The 19,854-nt window shown below is 34.1% G+C and overlaps 1 protein-coding gene and 1 long non-coding RNA gene across 3 annotated transcripts in view; both read right to left on the bottom strand.

Annotated features, from left to right (window-relative positions):
- LOC123552658 (uncharacterized) overlaps positions 1–19,854 on the bottom strand; it is a 126,397-nt gene that overhangs the window by 9,139 nt on the left and 97,404 nt on the right. For both annotated transcript variants that reach the window (XM_053525161.1, XM_053525162.1), the window contains exon 18: positions 110–705. In XM_053525161.1, coding sequence (XP_053381136.1) covers positions 110–705 — 596 coding nt within the window. The remainder of the gene's footprint in view (positions 1–109; positions 706–19,854) is intronic.
- On the bottom strand, positions 10,430–16,390 carry LOC128549065 (uncharacterized). Its single transcript, XR_008367455.1, has 2 exons — positions 15,571–16,390; positions 10,430–11,653 (listed from the first exon to the last, which is right to left on the bottom strand). It is a non-coding gene; the product is annotated as an uncharacterized LOC128549065 (long non-coding RNA).

Consider the following 19,854-nt stretch of genomic DNA (forward strand, 5'->3'; position numbering starts at 1 on the left):
CGGACGTGGTAATAGCAATGAGCAAGTATAGTTTAAATCTTAAAAAAAAGAAAAGAAATCTATGCATCGTTATTACATCGTTATTTAGGAACATCATAAGCTTTTATACCTTTGAAAATATGTCAAACGGAGGGTTTATTTCACAGCATATCGAATGCTGAAACTCCACGTTGTTGATAATTACATCTAAGAGACCTTCAGTGCTTGTCTCTGCAGATGTATCTCTGTATCCCATGTAGGTATCACTGTATCCGATGAAACATTTTGCTATCTCCCAGTAGTCCTGAAACCATTTATCTACGTTTGTGTTACCCCAAGATGGCGATGAATAACGATGCCGTTTGATAATTTCATCATACATGGCGTCGCAGAAATGCGAAGGGCATGGCTTTTCCTCTAAAATATTGATACAGTTGCAGTTCTTTTGGCCTAATGGACACATTCCAGAAACGCTAGTGTGTGTAGGTAACAATGTGCGCATGGAACATCTAGTGCAATATTTCTTCTGAATCGTTGAAAGCATTGCGGTAAATTCTTGTTTAGAAATTTCATGCACAAATTCTTGTAAACCTTCCTTAAAGTATTGTACAGCAGTCCTTTTCAATTCTCTCCTTCTTTTCAGCGGAGTAATCGCGTCCGGTATTCCCTCTCTGTAATTTTTCAAATAGTCCAATCCAGATGGAATAAGGTCGTACTCTGTAAAAACTGTAAAAAAATACCGTAAAATATTACGGGAAAAGTCCCGGCAGCTGGTTTCCAGGACAGTTCCGTAACTTTACGGGTCGACTGTAACAGTATTAATAACGGGCAATACTGTAGTTACTACGGTACCCAAAAGTTACAGTCTCCCCGTAAATATACGGTCTTGTCCTGGAAACCAGCTGCCGGGACTTTGCCCGTAAAAATCATAAATAACGGGCAATACTGTAGTTACTACGGTACCCAAAAGTTACAGTCTCCCCGAAAGTATACGGTCCTGTCCTGGAAACCAGCTGCCGGGACTTTGCCCGTAAAAAGTAAAATAACGGTTTCCGCAGTAATTGAGATATAGTGAAAATGCATCAAAATTAACCTAAATGTCTAACTAAAAAGGGGACAATATTCATGAAATATTGGTACCAGAGTTATGGACTTTGTGGATGATAAGGTGGAATAAATATTTCAAGTCTGAATCATATCCATTAGGTAATAACTGAGACAGAGTGAAAGTGGCAGAGTTATGGACCGGACACGAAACATACCCTATTAACATTTGACTTGTAAGTGTGACCTTGACCTTGAAGCTAGGGGTCTCGGTCTTGCGCATGACATGTCGTCTCATTATGGTAAATATTTATGCCAAGTTCTTTCAAAATCCCTTCATCAATGGCAGAGTTATGGACCGGACAAGAAACAGATCATGTTAACCTATAACCTCTAAGTGTGACCTTGACCTTGGAGCTAGGAGTCTAGTTTTTGCGCACGACACTTCGTCTCATTATGGTGAACTTTTATGCCAAGTTATTTCAAAATCCCTTTATGGATGGAAGAGTTACAGTCCGGACAAGAATTTATCAGGCGCACGCATGGACGGACAGTGCGATTTTAATATGCCCACCTTCGGGGGCATTAAAATACTGTAACAGTAATTCCAGCATTTGAACTCAAAGTCTGAACCTGAAATTTCAAATTCTGAACAATATTTCAACAAACTCATCATGAATTCTAGTTTCTCTAAGCCAAAAGAACAAGAGAAATTTTTCTATTTAGTAATTTACACTAGAAGTTAAAAAGTCTGCTTTTAAACTACATAATTATATAAAACAAGAGCTGCCGTATGACAGCGCGCTCCATTATTCAAAGAATTGATCGAAGAAAGAGGTCAAAATATTACCACAAATTTTCAGACAAAAGAAAACAAATAGAATAAACAAACAATGTTCCTGTATTTGTGGATTTTGATAAGTCTTGCACTAAATTGCAATGTGTATGAAAAACTGAACCAATTTAAAAGTGCAGAAAGGGCCATAATTTAACCAAAGTAGATGACAGAGTTATGTATTCTTGCCTACAGATAGAGACTATTATACTGAACAAGTGATAAAAGTTTCAAAGCCATATGTAAAACACTCAACACAAAATATAAACTGGTACGAAAAACTTAACCAAGATTTCTAAGTCAAAAGGGGTGATATTCAGGCAAAATCTTTGATGGAGTTATGTACTCTTGGCCTTTTACTGGACATGGTGATGGGCCATAATTCAGCCAAAATCCTTGATGGAGTTATGTACTCTTGTCTATAACTGGACATGGTGATAGTAAACAAGTGTTGATAGTTTCAAAGCTTTATCTCAAAAGACTTTGTCAAAATATGAACTGGTATGAAAAATTTAACCATGATTTCTAAGGCAAAAGGGGCCATAATTCAGCCAAAATCCTTGATGAAGTTATGTGCTCTTGCCTATAACTGGACCTGGTGGTGATTAACAAGTACTGAAAGTTTTAAAGCTTTATCTCAAAAGACTTTGTCAAAATGTGTACTGATACGAAAAACTTAACCAAGGTGTGACGCTGACGCAGACGCCGTGGTGAGTAGGATAGCTCTACTTATTCTTCGAATAGTCGAGCTAAAAACTATTATCACTGGAACCTGAAACATCAATGTTTTTTTTTCCATACTGACGCTCAAATTTCATATTGGATATCTGACGTAATTTGTGATGTAAATTCCGTGTATGCCGTCACATTTAAACAGTTCTGTTGCCACAATAATTTTCAATTTCACTCAGGCTTAATAGCAAACAAGACTCATCTATGTAGTTATTTAAGTGTAGACATGGATGTAATAAAAGATTATTAGATTTACATCAAGAAACATGCCCCCATTTTTTCACAGGATATTTTGTTTTGTTCGATTTAACGTCGCACCGACACATGATAGGTCATATGGCGACTTTTCAGCTTTTAATGGTGGAGGAAGACCCCAGGTGCCCCTCCGTGCATTATTTCATCACGAGCGGGCACCTGGGAAGAACCACCGACCTTCCGTAAGCCAGCTGGATGGCTTCCTCACATGAAGAATCCAACGTCCCGAGTAAGGCTCGAACCCACATCGATGAGGGGCAAGTGATTTGAAGTCAGTGACCTTAACCACTCGGCCACGGAGGCCCCTTTTCACAGGATGATATTGCGCTCCTAAAGTCGTGCAATATTTCCGCTGCAGAACAGATTTCTTGATACAAATCTATGTACCTATAATTACACTTTAGGCTCATAACAGATTATACAATCTGGTGTGTAAAATTTCAACTGAAACTGATCAATAATGTTAAAATTCTCCACACTCAATGTTTCAGGTCAGTAACAAAGTACAATGTACATGTAAAATCACAGAATTAAACAGAATTTAATTTCTTTACCTCACCATGGAACATCCTGAATTTACAACTCTTTCTTATAATTTCTCTATTACACATACAATTGAAATATCATGTGTTTTAACAAGTATTCATCAGTCAGGGGTGTAACTGTTTTAAGTTATGTATCCTATTTCAGTTACTTTTTCAAGCATTTTATAACCTGCATTAGTCATATAAATATATGGTTAACTCAGGTAAGTTATTAAAAAAAAGTCTTCTTGCTGTACTCTCAAAGTGACCTTTAAAGTAAAATTAGTAGCAAACTGTGGTTAATCAAATTCTCTTTTAGTCTGATCATGACCTGATAAGCATAAATGGGATGTTAAGAGTTGTATAGCTTTAAAACTTTCATAAATCTTTATCATCCTTGTGTAAAAATATTTACTGCATGGCTGGAAAGATAAAAATTCAAGGATTCAGGAAATAATTGCATTAGTCTCATTCAAATGAGGAATTAGCACAGGAGGGCTTTGTAATATTTATGATAACTAAAACAAGTACTGAAAGTATAAGCAATAACTCAAATGGGTTATGAACTGCCATATTACAACTTGAAGCAGTTACAACCCTGACTGTTCATATTTATGGTACATGTAGTGAGGCAAGCATAGCAAGTTCTTCACAAAAGAATGTAAATTTAACAAGAAATTATAATAAAAGACTTGACATACAAATATGATTCTTACATCATTAAATCTTGCCTGTTTTTCAGACTTTTCTAGGCAATTTGATATGCTTAAGCAATAAAACTGTTAAACATACATGTATATTATTTTTCTAAACTCTTTTAAACCTTACCCTGCTAAATTTCTATAATGAACTTGTCCATCTTTCAATTTGGACACTACCATTAACAGACTGATTACAAACACTGTATATCATGATCAGACTGCACACATGTGCAGGCTGGTCATGATCTACACTGGTCGCTGAATTAATTGTGTCCAGCATGATACGGGTTGAAAGTACCGGTAATTAAAATTCTAGTGAGTTTCTAGTGAGTTATACACTGCGAAAAAAAGGTCAATATACGGGAGTGTACGGTCCCGTATATTTCGAAAAATACGGGAGTATACGGGGTGTATATTACAAATATACGGACCTAGTATACAATCCTGTATTCGGAACATCTAGTATACGGGAAGTCCGTATATTTGTCATGCATATACGGGATCCCGTATACGCCGAATATACATAAATGTATATTTCCCGTATATATGAAATATACGAGTTTTCAAAAAAAAAATCATTAGAAATGGTGTTTATTAGTGTCCTGCTTTAACATAAATTTTATTTTCATGTATTCGAATGGTCTTTGAAATTTATCCCGTACACTTGTCGTATTTTAGAATATACGGAACAAGTATACGAGCCTGTATATTCCGGATATACGTAGTAAACGGATCCCGTATTTTTGACATATACGGACTGCAATTGCATCTAATATACGGGACATATACGGACCTGTATTTTCTAATATACGGGCATCGGATTTTTTTCCGTATATGCATGATATACTTAGTATACGGATCCCGTACTTTTGACATATACGGGAATATACGGAACTGTATTTTTTGATATACGGACTACGGACTTGCCCCGTATACGCATGGTATACGTAATATACGGATCCCGTACATGTGGCATATACGGAATTTATTTGCATCTGATATACGTGTGATGAATGGGGGGGGGGGGGGATCCAGCCCCAATTTGTTTACATAATGACGTAATATGTCGCGTTTATGAATAGGAAACACGACATGTCGCGTTTATGAATAGAAAACACGACATGTTGAGTTTATGAATAGAAAAGATGACATGTCGACTTTATGAATAGAAATTAGGACATGTTAACTTTATGAATAGAAATGAGGACATGTCCAGTTTCTGAATAGGAAAGTGAGCATTTGTTTAGTCAAAAAGAAAAATGGTCAAAACAAACATTGTCAATTTTATGAATGGAAACCTAAACACTTTGTCCAGTCGATAATTCCTATATAAAAACAAAGTTGCGGTTTAATAGATTGAATGATAGCCCTGTTGAAGATTTTTAAGCGTGTTTTTGTTTGTATAGTGGATTAACTGCATTTCCTTCATACAAATTTACATCCAGTCTTTTGAAATAATAACCAATGTGGTCAAAACTAGTTTAATGTAACTGAATCAGAGATTCCTCCTCCCTTGAAAAAAAGTAAAAGTGAGTGAATGAAGGGTTCCTTCTCACTGGGAGGAGGTAAAATGAGGGAATGAGGGATTCCTTCTCCCTAGAAAATGAGTAAAAATGAGTGAATGAGGGACTCCTCCTCCTCCTCCCTGGGAGGAGGTAAAAAGAAAAGATGACATGTCAACTTTATGAATAGAAATTAGGACATCTCCAGTTTATGATAAAAAAAAAATCTTGTTTTCCCTGTCTATTTGTTTGCTAAAGATTGCGGTTTAACAATATTGAATGATATCCCCGATACAGAATTTTAAGCGCGTGTTTTTGTTTGTATAGTGGATTAACTGCATCTTTTAAATAGTAACCAATGTGTTGTAAAACTAGTTAAAAGAATTGAATCAGAGAATCCTCCTCTCTAGGAAATGAATAAAAAATGAGTGAATGAGTGCCTAATCCTCCTCCTGAGGAGGTAATATGAGTAAAAAAGGAATTCCTCCTCCCTAGAAAATGAGTAAAAATGAGTGACTGAGGGGCTCCTGCTCCCTACAAATGAGTTAGAAGTATTTAGATAGATGAGGGGAGAGGGAGAGGAAGAGGAGGGGAAGGATAAAAAAGATTTATTTAATATGAATATTTGATGTATTAGACATATTTGTTCTTTCTCATATTTGCACCAAAAATGAATTTTAAAACCACGAAGACTGCTTTTTTTTAAACTCTACATTTAAGAATCAGGCATATATCTTCGTGTAATATAATATATTGCATCTCATACAAAACATAATGGGAACATGAAAAGGTTATTCTTTCTTTTTGAAATATTCTGGCCAGCTCGGAATCTTGTGCTTGATATTCTAGGTTGTGTCCATTGGCTGCATTGTGTCTTTTAACAATAACATATTTCACCCAAAGACACTATCATCGCACCTTATCAAACTAAGATAGAAACTACCACTGTTTCTGCAATAAAAAGATAACAGTCTTTGATAGCTTTAACTATACACTAATTGCCCCATAAATATAGCATTGACTGGTATAAATAAGATAGGAAGAGAGATTGATTCCTTCTTGATGAAACACACTTTGTTTCCTGCCTTAAATTTAGAAATGTAAATGCTAAAATTACTCCTTTTTCCTGCTATTTTTTCCTCACTAATTAATGGTATATTTCAAACCCTTGTTTTTAAATGCTGCTTTATATTAGAAACTTACTGTTTTCCTTTATACATTTACAAACCTAATTATTTTGGCTTAATTTTCTACAGAATAGTAGCGGGGTAGGAAACGGATACTTTATTGTCTTTTATAAAAAAAAAGCACTTTTTTATACCTGTAAGAATACAATATAGACCTTACTCCCTGAAGTTTTCACATTTTCATAATAATCTATAAAGAAAACTCAATAAAAAAACTACTGCCTTGCACGTTACGCTTACAGAAGCAACAAAGTAAATACAAACGAACAAATAAAGTATGTTGACTTTACCAGTCTTTTTATCATTGGACGAATAAATATTCAAAATACCCAAAAGGCCATCGGTCAATTAAAAGATATTACTAGTAGTTTTAATTTGGATTTGCCAAGGTCAAAATTTTACCCCCTAATGGTCTTTTATGTTTAAGAATCAAGGAATATGGATTAGTCAGTCCAATCAAAAGTGTTTACTTTTCAGTAATTTTAGACACGTTCACTTGGATAGAATCTTTCCAACTAGTCAATGTTTAAACAGAAAGCATAAACAGGTCCCATTGAAACACATAGATGCTAAATCCCATACAAAACAACTTATCTTCTAAATCAACACTACAATAACAAATTTACTGACCTGATAACATTATCAGCTCCGTCTTGTTTGTTGACAGACTTCCGAAATTTGACTTCTTCAACAGGTGAGATATTTCATTACTGACTTTTACGATCAATTATTTTTATTCTTATTTTATGTGCTTATATCAACACAATCTAAATCTGTCAATTAGTAGTTTTAGCATTTTATTCAGTAAAAAGGGACCCAGTTAGTTTTGAATCTAACGGTATTTTGTATAATCGGTACATTTTACGAACACAATCGAACTAAATTAAATGCAATATAAAGTAATAACAAAAAGACTAAATGAAACACAAACCATTCTTTGGTATACATAAGTATATATGATGATGCAATAGGATGTATTTAATAGGTAAATGAGACAATAAGGAGGGAAAATGGAGGTTAAAATATGCATAAGAGTAACCTTTTACAATCAAGCTACAAACATCAGGCAGTAAGGAATAGTGATGAGGCAGAGATATTTAATGAAAATGTAAAATGGTCAAAACCGAATCTGTGTAAATGGCACACTTTAAAACAAAAATCATATTGTTTCAGTTGAAATTATCATTTTACTTTATCACAAAAATTGGAAATATGGGAGGAAAGAATGAAATAACTTTTGTACACATTTGAATAAATTTATTGCAATTGATTGAAAAGAATGCAAACTAAAAATTATTCTAAAGCTTCTACAGTTGTGACATAAACTATATTGCAATCAACGCTGTGTTTCTCTAATTCTAGAATGCATATCAATGAACAAATAATATAAAAAACAATATAAAAAGAAACTGTACGATGGGCTTTGACTTATGTATCAGTCTTCATTGTCTTCACGCCATCAGCATTCTCTTCATCTTCATCCGAGTCAATATCACTTTCTTCTCCTTCACTACAATCAACGTCTGGCAAGGGGTAATTCTCCATTACCTTTTCAAGCAAATATTTTCTTTTTTTAACAGCATATTGAATGGCTTCATCTTTTGAAAACTCATCTTCTTCTCGCAGACGTTTTGCAGTTTTCATAATTTTGTTATGAATCGGATCTTTTCGCAGTGCATTCATTTTTCTCATAAAATCAATGTAATATTGTCTAAATTGTTTAAGATAATATGACTTGAGCTCATCAAATTCTCTGTCGCGTATTTCATCAATGGTGCATTCTTCGTGTTCATTGTCGAGTGATTTTTTCACTCTTTCCTTAAGAATTTCGTCCCCTGCAGCGTAAGTGAGTTCAATGAAGTGTTTCCATATATCAACATGTTTTCTGTTGTAAACATTAGCAAGGCGGTCTTCTTGGTCATTAATATCGCTATTATTACCAGAATCCTCCTCGTCGTCATCATCATCATCATCATCATTGTCATTATCATCATCATCAGCAGCAGCATCATCATTTACAGGTGTGTAGGATTCGGACCTTCTTAACCGATCAAAAATTGTTCCTGAGCTGTTGTATTTTATTTCCTGATCTGATGAGGTACCATCCTGTGAACTGTTTTCTGACATACTTTCGCTATGAATTTGATACAAATGTCTCTTCAGATTATCTTTTCTTCCAAACACTCTAAAACAGTAACTACATGTATGAACCATGCTGCTATGTTGTAGAATGACACAGAAGCTACATTTGTGACAAATTTATATCTTTTTATCCTTCCCCTCCTCTTCCTCTCCCTCTCCCCTCATCTATCTAAATACTTCTAACTCATTTGTAGGGAGCAGGAGCCCCTCAGTCACTCATTTTTACTCATTTTCTAGGGAGGAGGAATTCCTTTTTTACTCATATTACCTCCTAAGGAGGAGGAGGAGGCACTCATTCACTCATTTTTTACTCATTTCCTAGAGAGGAGGATTCTCTGATTCAATTCTTTTAACTAGTTTTACAACACATTGGTTACTATTTAAAAGATGCAGTTAATCCACTATACAAACAAAAACACGCGCTTAAAATTCTGTATCGGGGATATCATTCAATATTGTTAAACCGCAATCTTTAGCAAACAAATAGGCAGGGAAAACAAGATTTTTTTTATCATAAACTGGAGATGTCCTAATTTCTATTCATAAAGTTGACATGTCATCTTTTCTTTTTACCTCCTCCCAGGGAGGAGGAGTCCCTCATTCACTCATATTTACTCATTTTCTAGGGAGAAGGAATCCCTCATTCCCTCATTTTACCTCCTCCCAGTGAGAAGGAACCCTTCATTCACTCACTTTTACTTTTTTCAAGGGAGGAGGAATCTCTGATTCAGTTACATTAAACTAGTTTTGACCACATTGGTTATTATTTCAAAAGACTGGATGTAAATTTGTATGAAGGAAATGCAGTTAATCCACTATACAAACAAAAACACGCTTAAAAATCTTCAACAGGGCTATCATTCAATCTATTAAACCGCAACTTTGTTTTTATATAGGAATTATCGACTGGACAAAGTGTTTAGGTTTCCATTCATAAAATTGACAATGTTTGTTTTGACCATTTTTCTTTTTGACTAAACAAATGCTCACTTTCCTATTCAGAAACTGGACATGTCCTCATTTCTATTCATAAAGTTAACATGTCCTAATTTCTATTCATAAAGTCGACATGTCATCTTTTCTATTCATAAACTCAACATGTCGTGTTTTCTATTCATAAACGCGACATGTCGTGTTTCCTATTCATAAACGCGACATATTACGTCATTATGTAAACAAATTGGGGCTGGATTCCCCCCCCCCCCATTCATCATCATACGGGAATATACGGAACTGTATTTTGTTGATATACGGGCCAGGGTTTTTTTCCGTATATGCAAGATATACATAGGATACAGATCCCGTATTTGTGTCACATACAGACTGAATCGTATACGGGAAATACACGGACCAGTAATGTTAAAATATACGTAGACCAGATTTTTCCGTATATGCACTATCCCGTATTTTAATTTTATCACAACTGATTTGGTGTATGGGGCACACACTGAAAGTTTACATAGAATGAAGGCTAAACTAACCTATAGCAGAATATGGTATGTTAGGAAAAACCAAGACAAAGACAGGGTATGAGAAAAACATTATCATCAATGAAGACAAGTAAGATTAAATTAATATTGTATATAACATAAATACTTTTTACAAAAGTTTTTTTCGTACGATTATGAGTTATTTTTATTTCTTGTCCAAATGAAATAAGCAGAAAATGTAATTTTTGCATACCAGACGGGGATTTCCGGTATTTTTACCGATGCTGGGAAAATCTTATCTTTCACCCCGGGGTGTAAGATGACTCTCGTGCTTTAAATGACGTATTACGAACTACATATATGTAGATGATTCATGTAGTTATTTATATTTTATTTCAAAAACGAAATAAAAATCCAATACCTTGACAGATCCTCTTTGTTCCTGATAGTATATTTCTCGATTCAAAGCACGTTATTTTATCAACGTTACGCTGCAACTGATAAAACAAAATCGGAACTAAACATTGTTATTTGTCAATGAAACGTCATGATATATTTCCTGTTTACGGACGTTGCTTTTCGCGCTTTGTTTAAATACGCTGCTATAAGAAATAGTTCTATAAATAAAGCCGTTCGATTGATTTTATTTTTATTATTATTTCTTGATATCGGTATGCAAGAAAAAGATTCTGTCACCGGTTATAGGTGCAGATGGGAATATCCTGCTCTTGGGTAACTGGAACCTCGTTACTGCTAAACAGTTACCCTCGAGGCCGGAAATTCCCATCTACACCTACAACCAGTGAAAGAATCTTATAGTAATCAATAACATTATGCATTTCTAAATGTTCGTTTCTAACTGAAAAACTAACAATTCGCACATTTAAATATGCGCCGCACTGTTAAGTATAGTACCACTTCTTTTATTACTGTTTGTAAATGTTTCGTTATTCAAGTGAATGTTGATTCCCACTATAGGCTTTTCGATTTGCCGTCTGCCAAGAAGAGCAGTACATCCCTTCTAATGTCTGAAAATGTATTCAAATTTAGCTCTTTGAAAAGATGCATGTTGCATTCTGTGTTGGAATACAATATGTAAGCAGGTTACAAATGATGCACCCCATGGAAATATTCAGTTTCATGATATCAATAAATGTTAGCTTTTATCTGTTGAGGTACGAATGTCACTGAGAACGAATAGCTCATCCGGGCTGTCTGTCAGCATCTGTTGACCAAACTTCTCACATAAGGTAAGCGTATTCTCTATCGTGAAAACAAATCCTCATCCAGTTGGTCTTAATTGAAAAATCTCTTGTGTCAACCTGAAATAAAATTTGCAAGCATTAAAGGTTTATATAAAGGGACTCTTGCAGTTAACAGATATAGAGAATTATATCTTTTAACGCTATAAATGATGTGAAAATATGACGAATGAAATGACGTGTAGGCAGGGATGACATCATTTAAGTGTACTCATTTCGTCGCGAAAAGAAACTAGATATACAGATTACAGTCATGTTATTTAAAGAATTTCATTTGCGTTTAATGGTTATATTACGTTAAAATCTATCCCCAACATTATATTTTATATAAAATGCATGGTGTTCATAGTGTCGACACACGTAACCAGTCCAATCGTTACCTCATTTTGACGAATTGTATTCAAACTGACATAAAGTAATGACAAAAGTAGGGAAGATATTTTCAAGAGAGATTTTACCTGCAACAACTGTTTACTTTAAAAACGTATAAAGTGCAGTGATGTGATCTAAATAACACTTTCCCATTTTATTTCTACCAAAATGTCAAAAATGCATCCACAATTTAAACGAAAGCTAGCTTTAACATAAACATTCGTAGGTTAAAGGTCAGTAATTCAAATCCTTCTTTGTTTCATATAAAAAACGACAACTTCAGGTCGTCTTTACGTATCTTTAGAGAACATCACTTTTTCCTACACCTATTTTTCATGAAAGTTCTATCACAAATTAACGAAAAAATGAAAAGAAAATAGGGGGTTATGTAGTTCCTAGTGAAATGCCAGTCAGTTGTGGTCTGCTACCCTAAAAATGGCGCATATTTACTCCCGTCCGCGCAATAAACACCTACTTCCGGTTTCGATCTGCAAAACTTGCCATGTGGGGTGTATGAACATGAAAACCGTCTCATTTCATGCAGAATGTCTTCTAGTAGTGAAAAACGGTGATTAAAGCACTCGTTCTACACGAATTTGCGCAAAAAATGGGAAAATTAGTATCTATTTATTATGGACTTCTTTCGACTACACACCACGGAAGCACATTTTCGACCGAATTACTGACCTTATTCCTATGCCATTTATTGCGGAAAAAATAGTCCCATAACCTGTTTGTTCTTATTATGCATATTAGTGTTCTATAACCTGTCCGCCATTAAGCGATTCCCCTTGGTTTTCTTATATTGTTAGATGCACAATAATTCTTTTGTACATTTTTATTAAATATATGAAAGCGACATAATGAGTCGCGTTGCTAGGATATTTTTTATATTTTATTTCAAACATTTCTTAAAACTTTGTGACTGAACAAATTCTGTACGATATATTTGCCACTAAATGTTATATTTTTTTTTTATTAAATGATCTGAAGTGTTTGCAGAATTACCAGTCTCGCGGTCAGTATAATATTCTCAACAGTTCTGTATTCAAGTATGAAATAGAAAACAAGTATTATTGTTAGAAACATGTATCCAAATCTTATTGATTAACCTATATGAAATATTAAAAGATATCAGAGTATCAATATAATTTACATTATTTCGTATAAGTGTTACCGAATACTCGATACTATCAGATCAGAAAGTCTATCTTTCAAATTGAAGTTTGGTCATATTACGAACATCAGAATAGGAATTTTTGTTTCTCAACTATTTAAAAATACCATATCAAGAAAAATAAAAGATGACAGAGTCAGGAATCGAACCCAAGCTGTCGCGGCAATAAAGAAGTTTTCCGCTGTCGTTACCAATAACGCTGAGGAGGGTTTGATGTTCAATGCGCGTTAAATATACAAACGCTTTTCAATTTTCATCATAAAAAGTAGTTAAAACAATTAATTCTCATGTGTTTCTGTAACATATAGTCTGTCAGTAATTAAGTTTTAAAGAATTCTTAAGAAATATAGCATTAATTTCCAGAGATTTAAAAAAAATTGTCGAACGATCTGGAGGCAAATGCCTTTAATGCCTGTTTTGGTATTCTTTTAATGTTTCGTTTGAAAATTGCGTTATCTTGTGTTCTTTTTTTCTTTTTTTTTTTTAGTCCCAAGACTGCACAAAGCTACATTTTACATAAAATAATCTAACTGTGCCAAATATTTAATCACACTTTAAATTTCATTGTGTAGTACAATATTGCCTAGGGATAGGCAATATCCGACCAGTGTTGTTTCAAGCTGGGTCATAAAAATATGTTGATACACTTAGTGATAGGTATTTTTATGGTTCGTACGTTGTAATTATGTATCGCCTTCTTCTGTTTCGTCTTTTTTTTTTCTTTTTTCTCGGGAATTAAGTTTTTATGATATTTATACTTATTTCATTAATCTTATGACAGTAGGAAGAATCAGTACAAACTTGACATTTTTTTTATCATTGGAGAGATAATTTTAACACAAACTAGAAAATAAATATTTTTTGCTGTATTTTTGTTGTATATAAAAACGCTACTTAGAAATCCTGTATAATACGTCATTTTGCGCTCTGCTGGAAAAAAAGACGTTTGTGGTCATGGCTGCAAAATTGATAACAGAAAGCTGAAAATATACCAGTCTTTCGGAAATATTATCAATTTAATTTGTGAAAATTTCGTAATAGTCCGTTGAAAATCGGTAGGTGGCGTATATTTGAAATAAAAGACTGAGCTAAGCAATTACTTATATTTTGTACATAGATATAATAATATGAACCGCGCCATGGTAAAAAAAACACCAACATAATGCGTTTGCGATCAGCCTGGATCCAGACCAGCCTGCGCATCCGCGCAGTCTGATCAGGATCTATGCTGTTCGCCTTCAAACCTTTTTGCAATTAGAGAAACCGTTAGCGAACAGCATGGATCCTGACCAGACTGCACATATGCGCAGGCTGGTCTGAATCTATGCAGGTCGCAAAGCCGTTATGTTGGTTTTCTCATGGCGCGGCTCATATGTTTAATATCATGTTTCATATATTTACAAGAAAGTAAACTTATGTGTTAGATGTATAATATCTAACGATTTCTAAATATTTCATAATATGTTTTAAGATCAAATTACAGACATACTCGATTTCTTTTCTAACAAATGACCTCTTTGTTTTCAGTATGATTGAATATGCACGTGCGCAGGTCTATCTGTGCACGTGAACAGGTCAGGCTGGAGTAAAAACACGTTTACATGCACAGATCGACCTTCCCGCGGATTTTTTAATGTTCTTACAGTTGTTTTCAAAATATATAAACCCTAGGCAAACAAAAGATCTAGAGTAGGTGTGTATTTTTTTCCATAGAAAGAGAATCAAACTTAAAAAAATTCTGAAATTTTATTATAACCAACCTTTTTTGATACGATACTATGACACAATAATACGCATCACAACCGCTTACATTTTAGTCTAGAAATGCGTTATTTTGTCAGTTAGATTACCCATTTTCTAAAGATAAACGATCGTAAATACTAACTTCATGAATGCTTTCGTGAGATTCCAGTTTTGATCGTATGAATGAATGTAACTGCCGCCTAATTCATTCGTAAAGAAGTTAGCCTTGGCTACTTTGCTTCTGCGAAATATTTTTTTTTGTCTTTACAACTTTTTTTCTCGTTTAACCACAATGGTATTCATAAAATATTTTTGCACGATATTTCTTTTATTTCAAACACTTGCAACATCAACTTTTGGTGACTGGAATTCTTGTCTACTAATGAATGGAAGAATGAATGAAATAATTGTTAAATTAATTGTGCTTGAATGAATGAAAGATTTCACGAATGAATGAAACTACTTAACAGCTATTCTGAATTTTCTTTTTCATATTATAATTATATAATTTAGTAAATTGACATTTTTATGATCTACACAAAATATTTCCTTTAAATCGCAGCAACTCGTATTTCCGATTAATTGAAATGTAATTCATGATCTGCCTTGTTACAAAAAGAATTCAAATTGAGAAAATTTTTTGTCTAATTCATTTTATCAAAAATTAAATCAAATAAGTACTTACCCGAGCCTTCATCTTCCTCTGCAGAATAACGCTAATGTTAACATTTTTGCAATATACAGATTAGTGCGTGCGGTCACTTCGACCAGATGTTATCGCCTCGGGCTAGATGAACGCGCGCTGATTGGTCGATTCCAATTAAACGGCAGAGGGTTAAATTAGGCCATTCCGATTATCTCATAAATTTAGTTAATATGCATACAAATTATTATCAATTAATGTTGCAGTAAAACTGTGCTGCAGAACCTATATGTACAGTTTATTTACCAAGAGATGGATGAATCAGTGCAAATACTTATATAGCATTTGCTGAAAAGTCTATGTTAGACGATTGTGTTTATTTTCATAATAATCGTATATAGTCCGTAAGTTTTGACCTGGCACACATTAATCTTTGCAAATATTTTCGGGCGTTTTCGTTAATTTAACTTATATTTGTATCCTGAAAATATCTATATTTATATACAGCTAACCAATGTCACTGTGGGCCTGACTTCCACACACGTTACCACGGCTATCATTTTTTAAAAACGTAATGTAATGTAATGTTAACGATACCTGTTTTATTTTTACATTATTTTATGTTTCATATTTTTTTTTTAATTTTAATTGTTTTCTCTTGTCTGGTAACATGCCTTTTTATCTAAGATACTTTAAACAAATTATTCCACTTTGTTACAACGAGTAAATATGATAACTTTTAATAAATGGACCACAAATATCACGATACGTTTGATCAAATAAGTGGTATTGGTAAGTTTGCATATAAAATTTTGGGGAAAAGGTATGGTCAGAGGTAGGATTCGAATCCACTACCCTGATATTGGATGCAATACCGCTTGTACACTCAGCTGCCTGCACACGCAACAGTATATCAATTAAGAGTTATATATGTAATATTTATATCGCTGTTTGTGATCGGACACTGAAAATCAATATACGGAAATATACGAAATATTCATAAGTGCCAGGTCGCTACCAACGGAAACTACAACCACGAGAAATAACTTGGAACAGTGTATACCACGGTAGCATAGAGGGGACATGTTCGCACTTGTTAGCTATCACGTTCGCTTGTGTTAGCTAACACGTTCGCACGTGGTAGCTAACACGTGCGCACGTGATAAATAAAATGTTTCCTATGTCCCCGCTATGCAACCGTAGTATACATAGAAGCATCTGCGGGATTATTTTGAAAATGCGAACACATATTTCACTTAATAATTCATAAGTTACAGCTAGAATTAAACAAAGAAGTATAAAATACATTTTATAGCTCTCTGAATTGAACTAAACTGAACGACTACGGTTAATTATATGCTTTCTTAATAATCAAAATGCGATGTTATCTACACGTTGGTTTAAAGGTCCGACCTACCAGGATGGGGCCTCAGTGGCCGAGTGGTTTAGATCGCTGACTTCAAACAACTTGCCCCTCACCGATGTGGGTCCGAGTCTTACTCGGGGTGTTGAATTCTCCATGTGAGGAAGCCATCAAGCTGGCTTACGGAAGGTCGGTGGGACTACCCAGGTGCCAGTTTGTGATGAAATATTGCACGGAGGGGCACCTGGTGTATTCCTCCACCAACAAAGCTGGAAGTCACTATAGGATCAATAATTGTATCGATGTTACACTAAATCCAACAAAAACACAAAAACGACCTACCCGGACGGTAGCAGACCAGGATCTCGAGAAATTCGAGTAAGAATAAAAAATGCGAGTACAGTAGGAAGTACTTTCGCGATCACGCTCAAAAATCGAGAAATTCGCTCAAAATGTCCTTTTCTCTTAAAAAAACTCCTATGTGGTAGCTGTTTTATTATATCATTTTTTTTTGTGCGTCTGTAAAATTTTTAGAATCGATTTCATAAATAAAGTATCAACACATGTCTTTGGTGTTATATTTTACGGAAGGTCTTATGTATTTTTACTGTATAAAACAGGGATGGATTAGTTGATTTCTTTTTCTATAATTATTTGCATTGTATACACGAGCGTTGGAAATGTGCAACAGAAAGAGTAATCAATGCATGCATTTGATTTTTACAATGGCGATGATATATGAACGTGTTTATCACTACAAAATAAGGATGAATGAATTATTTTTTTTCTCAATTGGATATTTAGAATGAATGTAAAAATAATTCGGAAACGCGCAAGAAGAAATGACGGATTTATTCATTTCTTTGATTTTATACCTGTTTTAGTCCGCGAATCAGTTCATGAAATATTAGTGTTATACATCTATTTCTTTCAATATTAGCATTCATTTTGCATACATGAACCCGTTCAAAAACATGCACAACGTTTGGCCTTTGAAATGGCCGGAGAATATAATTTACACTACATACATATATTGATTGCATGGATTATCATTCATAATGATTTTTCATTAGTATCGACAAGGAAAGAAATTGATAGCTTAATCAATCTTAATTGCTTGTATTGAAAAAGAAGAAGAAAAAAAAACAACATGCAAGATACAAGAAGAAAGGATGAATTACTTAAGATCTTTGATTTTATATTTGCGATGGTCCGCGAATGTTTTTTTTTTTCAATTTTGGACGCGCAAGAACAAAGAATGAATTATTCCATGCCTTCGATTTTCTATTTGAATGTGTTTACTACAAGAAATCCATCTTCTTCTATCAATATTAAAGGGTCTTGACTCCAGATTTTAGCTAATATAATCTTTCTTTAAAAATAAAAATTGGTCATATTATGAACATTAGAACAAGTTATTCCTTCAGTCTAATATAGATTATGAATGAAAAATTTAGTGAATATCGGGACTGGATTCTTTGTATACACTGAATGTAGAAATTATGAAAACACGAAGGAATATATATTGTACATTGTAGAAAGTTCGAAACGTGGAAGAAAGGATGAATTAATCAATGTCGTTGATTTTTATACGCCTGAAGGGTGCGTATAATGATATGACACCGGTGTCCGTCTGTCCGTTAGCTTGTCTGTAACCGCTCTGTAACCTTTGAACCCTTCAAGGATTTCGAAAAATTCTTGACACAAATGTTCACCATATCGAGAAAACGGTTTAATGGCTCGCTTCAATATCAAGGTCAAACATAGAGGTCAAAAGTTATATGATATTGTTTCGCGTCTGCTCTGTAACTACTCTTGAACTGCTTGAAGGATTTAAAGAAACTTGGCATAAATGTCAACAACATCGAGACGACGTGCAGAGCGCATGTTTCGGATTGCTCGCTTCAAGATTAAGGTCACACTTGTGCTTTAATAAAGGCAACTAACATGCACATTTCATTTCAAAGTATATATAGATTTTCAAAAACTTTATCATAATGTATATAAAAACAGCAATGTATCTTTAACCCATGAATCTTTGCTGCAATTTTAACCTAAGAGTGCCATATACTACTAGCAAAAACTTGGTGAACAGAATTTCCTTTTAATTATTGTTCTACCCTTTTAATGACCAGATTATTATCATTTATATTTTTGCCAAACATTTCTGAGTAGGATTATATACACATTTCTGAATTGCATAGCGGTGCACTATGAATTGGTATCCCCAACCGAAAGGGTCAGTGGTGAGGAACGGCAAAAAAATATATCCAGCAAAAAGTTAAGAATTTTACCAAGAAGCAAATAATTTCATTAGTCAAAATCAAATTAACAGAAAATGAATGTTTTTTTCGGGTGAGTGGGTGAGGATACAAAAGTTTACATGCTGATTATAAATATTGATGGAAAACTAAACATGAAAAAAAAAATTGGGGGTGGGGGTGGGGGGAAAGGGGGAGGGGGTGTGACCAAGGTAAGGTGGCGACCAGGTGTAGGTACACAACATCACATGTTTATAATAAATGTTCATGGGAAAGAATGAAAGAAGTGTTATGAAATTCTTCCAATTGGTTGGTTTGTTATGTATAGATCTGTGGATTTTTTTAAACAATTAAAGGGCAATAACTATATGGAAAATTGACCAATTAAAAAAGAAAATGACGGGCATCATCAAAGTATGTTGGTTCATATTTATTCCAAGTTTCATGAAATTCTACCTGCTAGTAACTGAGAAATGGCTGTGGACGGATATTTTTGTGCATTTTTCATTAAATCAAGGGCAATAACTCTAAGAGAAATTGACCAATCGAAACAAACTTGAAGGGCATCATCGCAGTATCTTGAACTTTGAAAAAAGAGCTAGAGCTTAAATATTCAACCTGACATTTACACCTGTATCATGGCTTACTTATAACTTTAATTATATACAGATTAAACGATGTAGCTTTGTAGTAAATTGTACA

This window comes from Mercenaria mercenaria, chromosome 15, assembly GCF_021730395.1.
Source record: "Mercenaria mercenaria strain notata chromosome 15, MADL_Memer_1, whole genome shotgun sequence".
Lineage (NCBI taxonomy): Eukaryota > Metazoa > Mollusca > Bivalvia > Venerida > Veneridae > Mercenaria > Mercenaria mercenaria.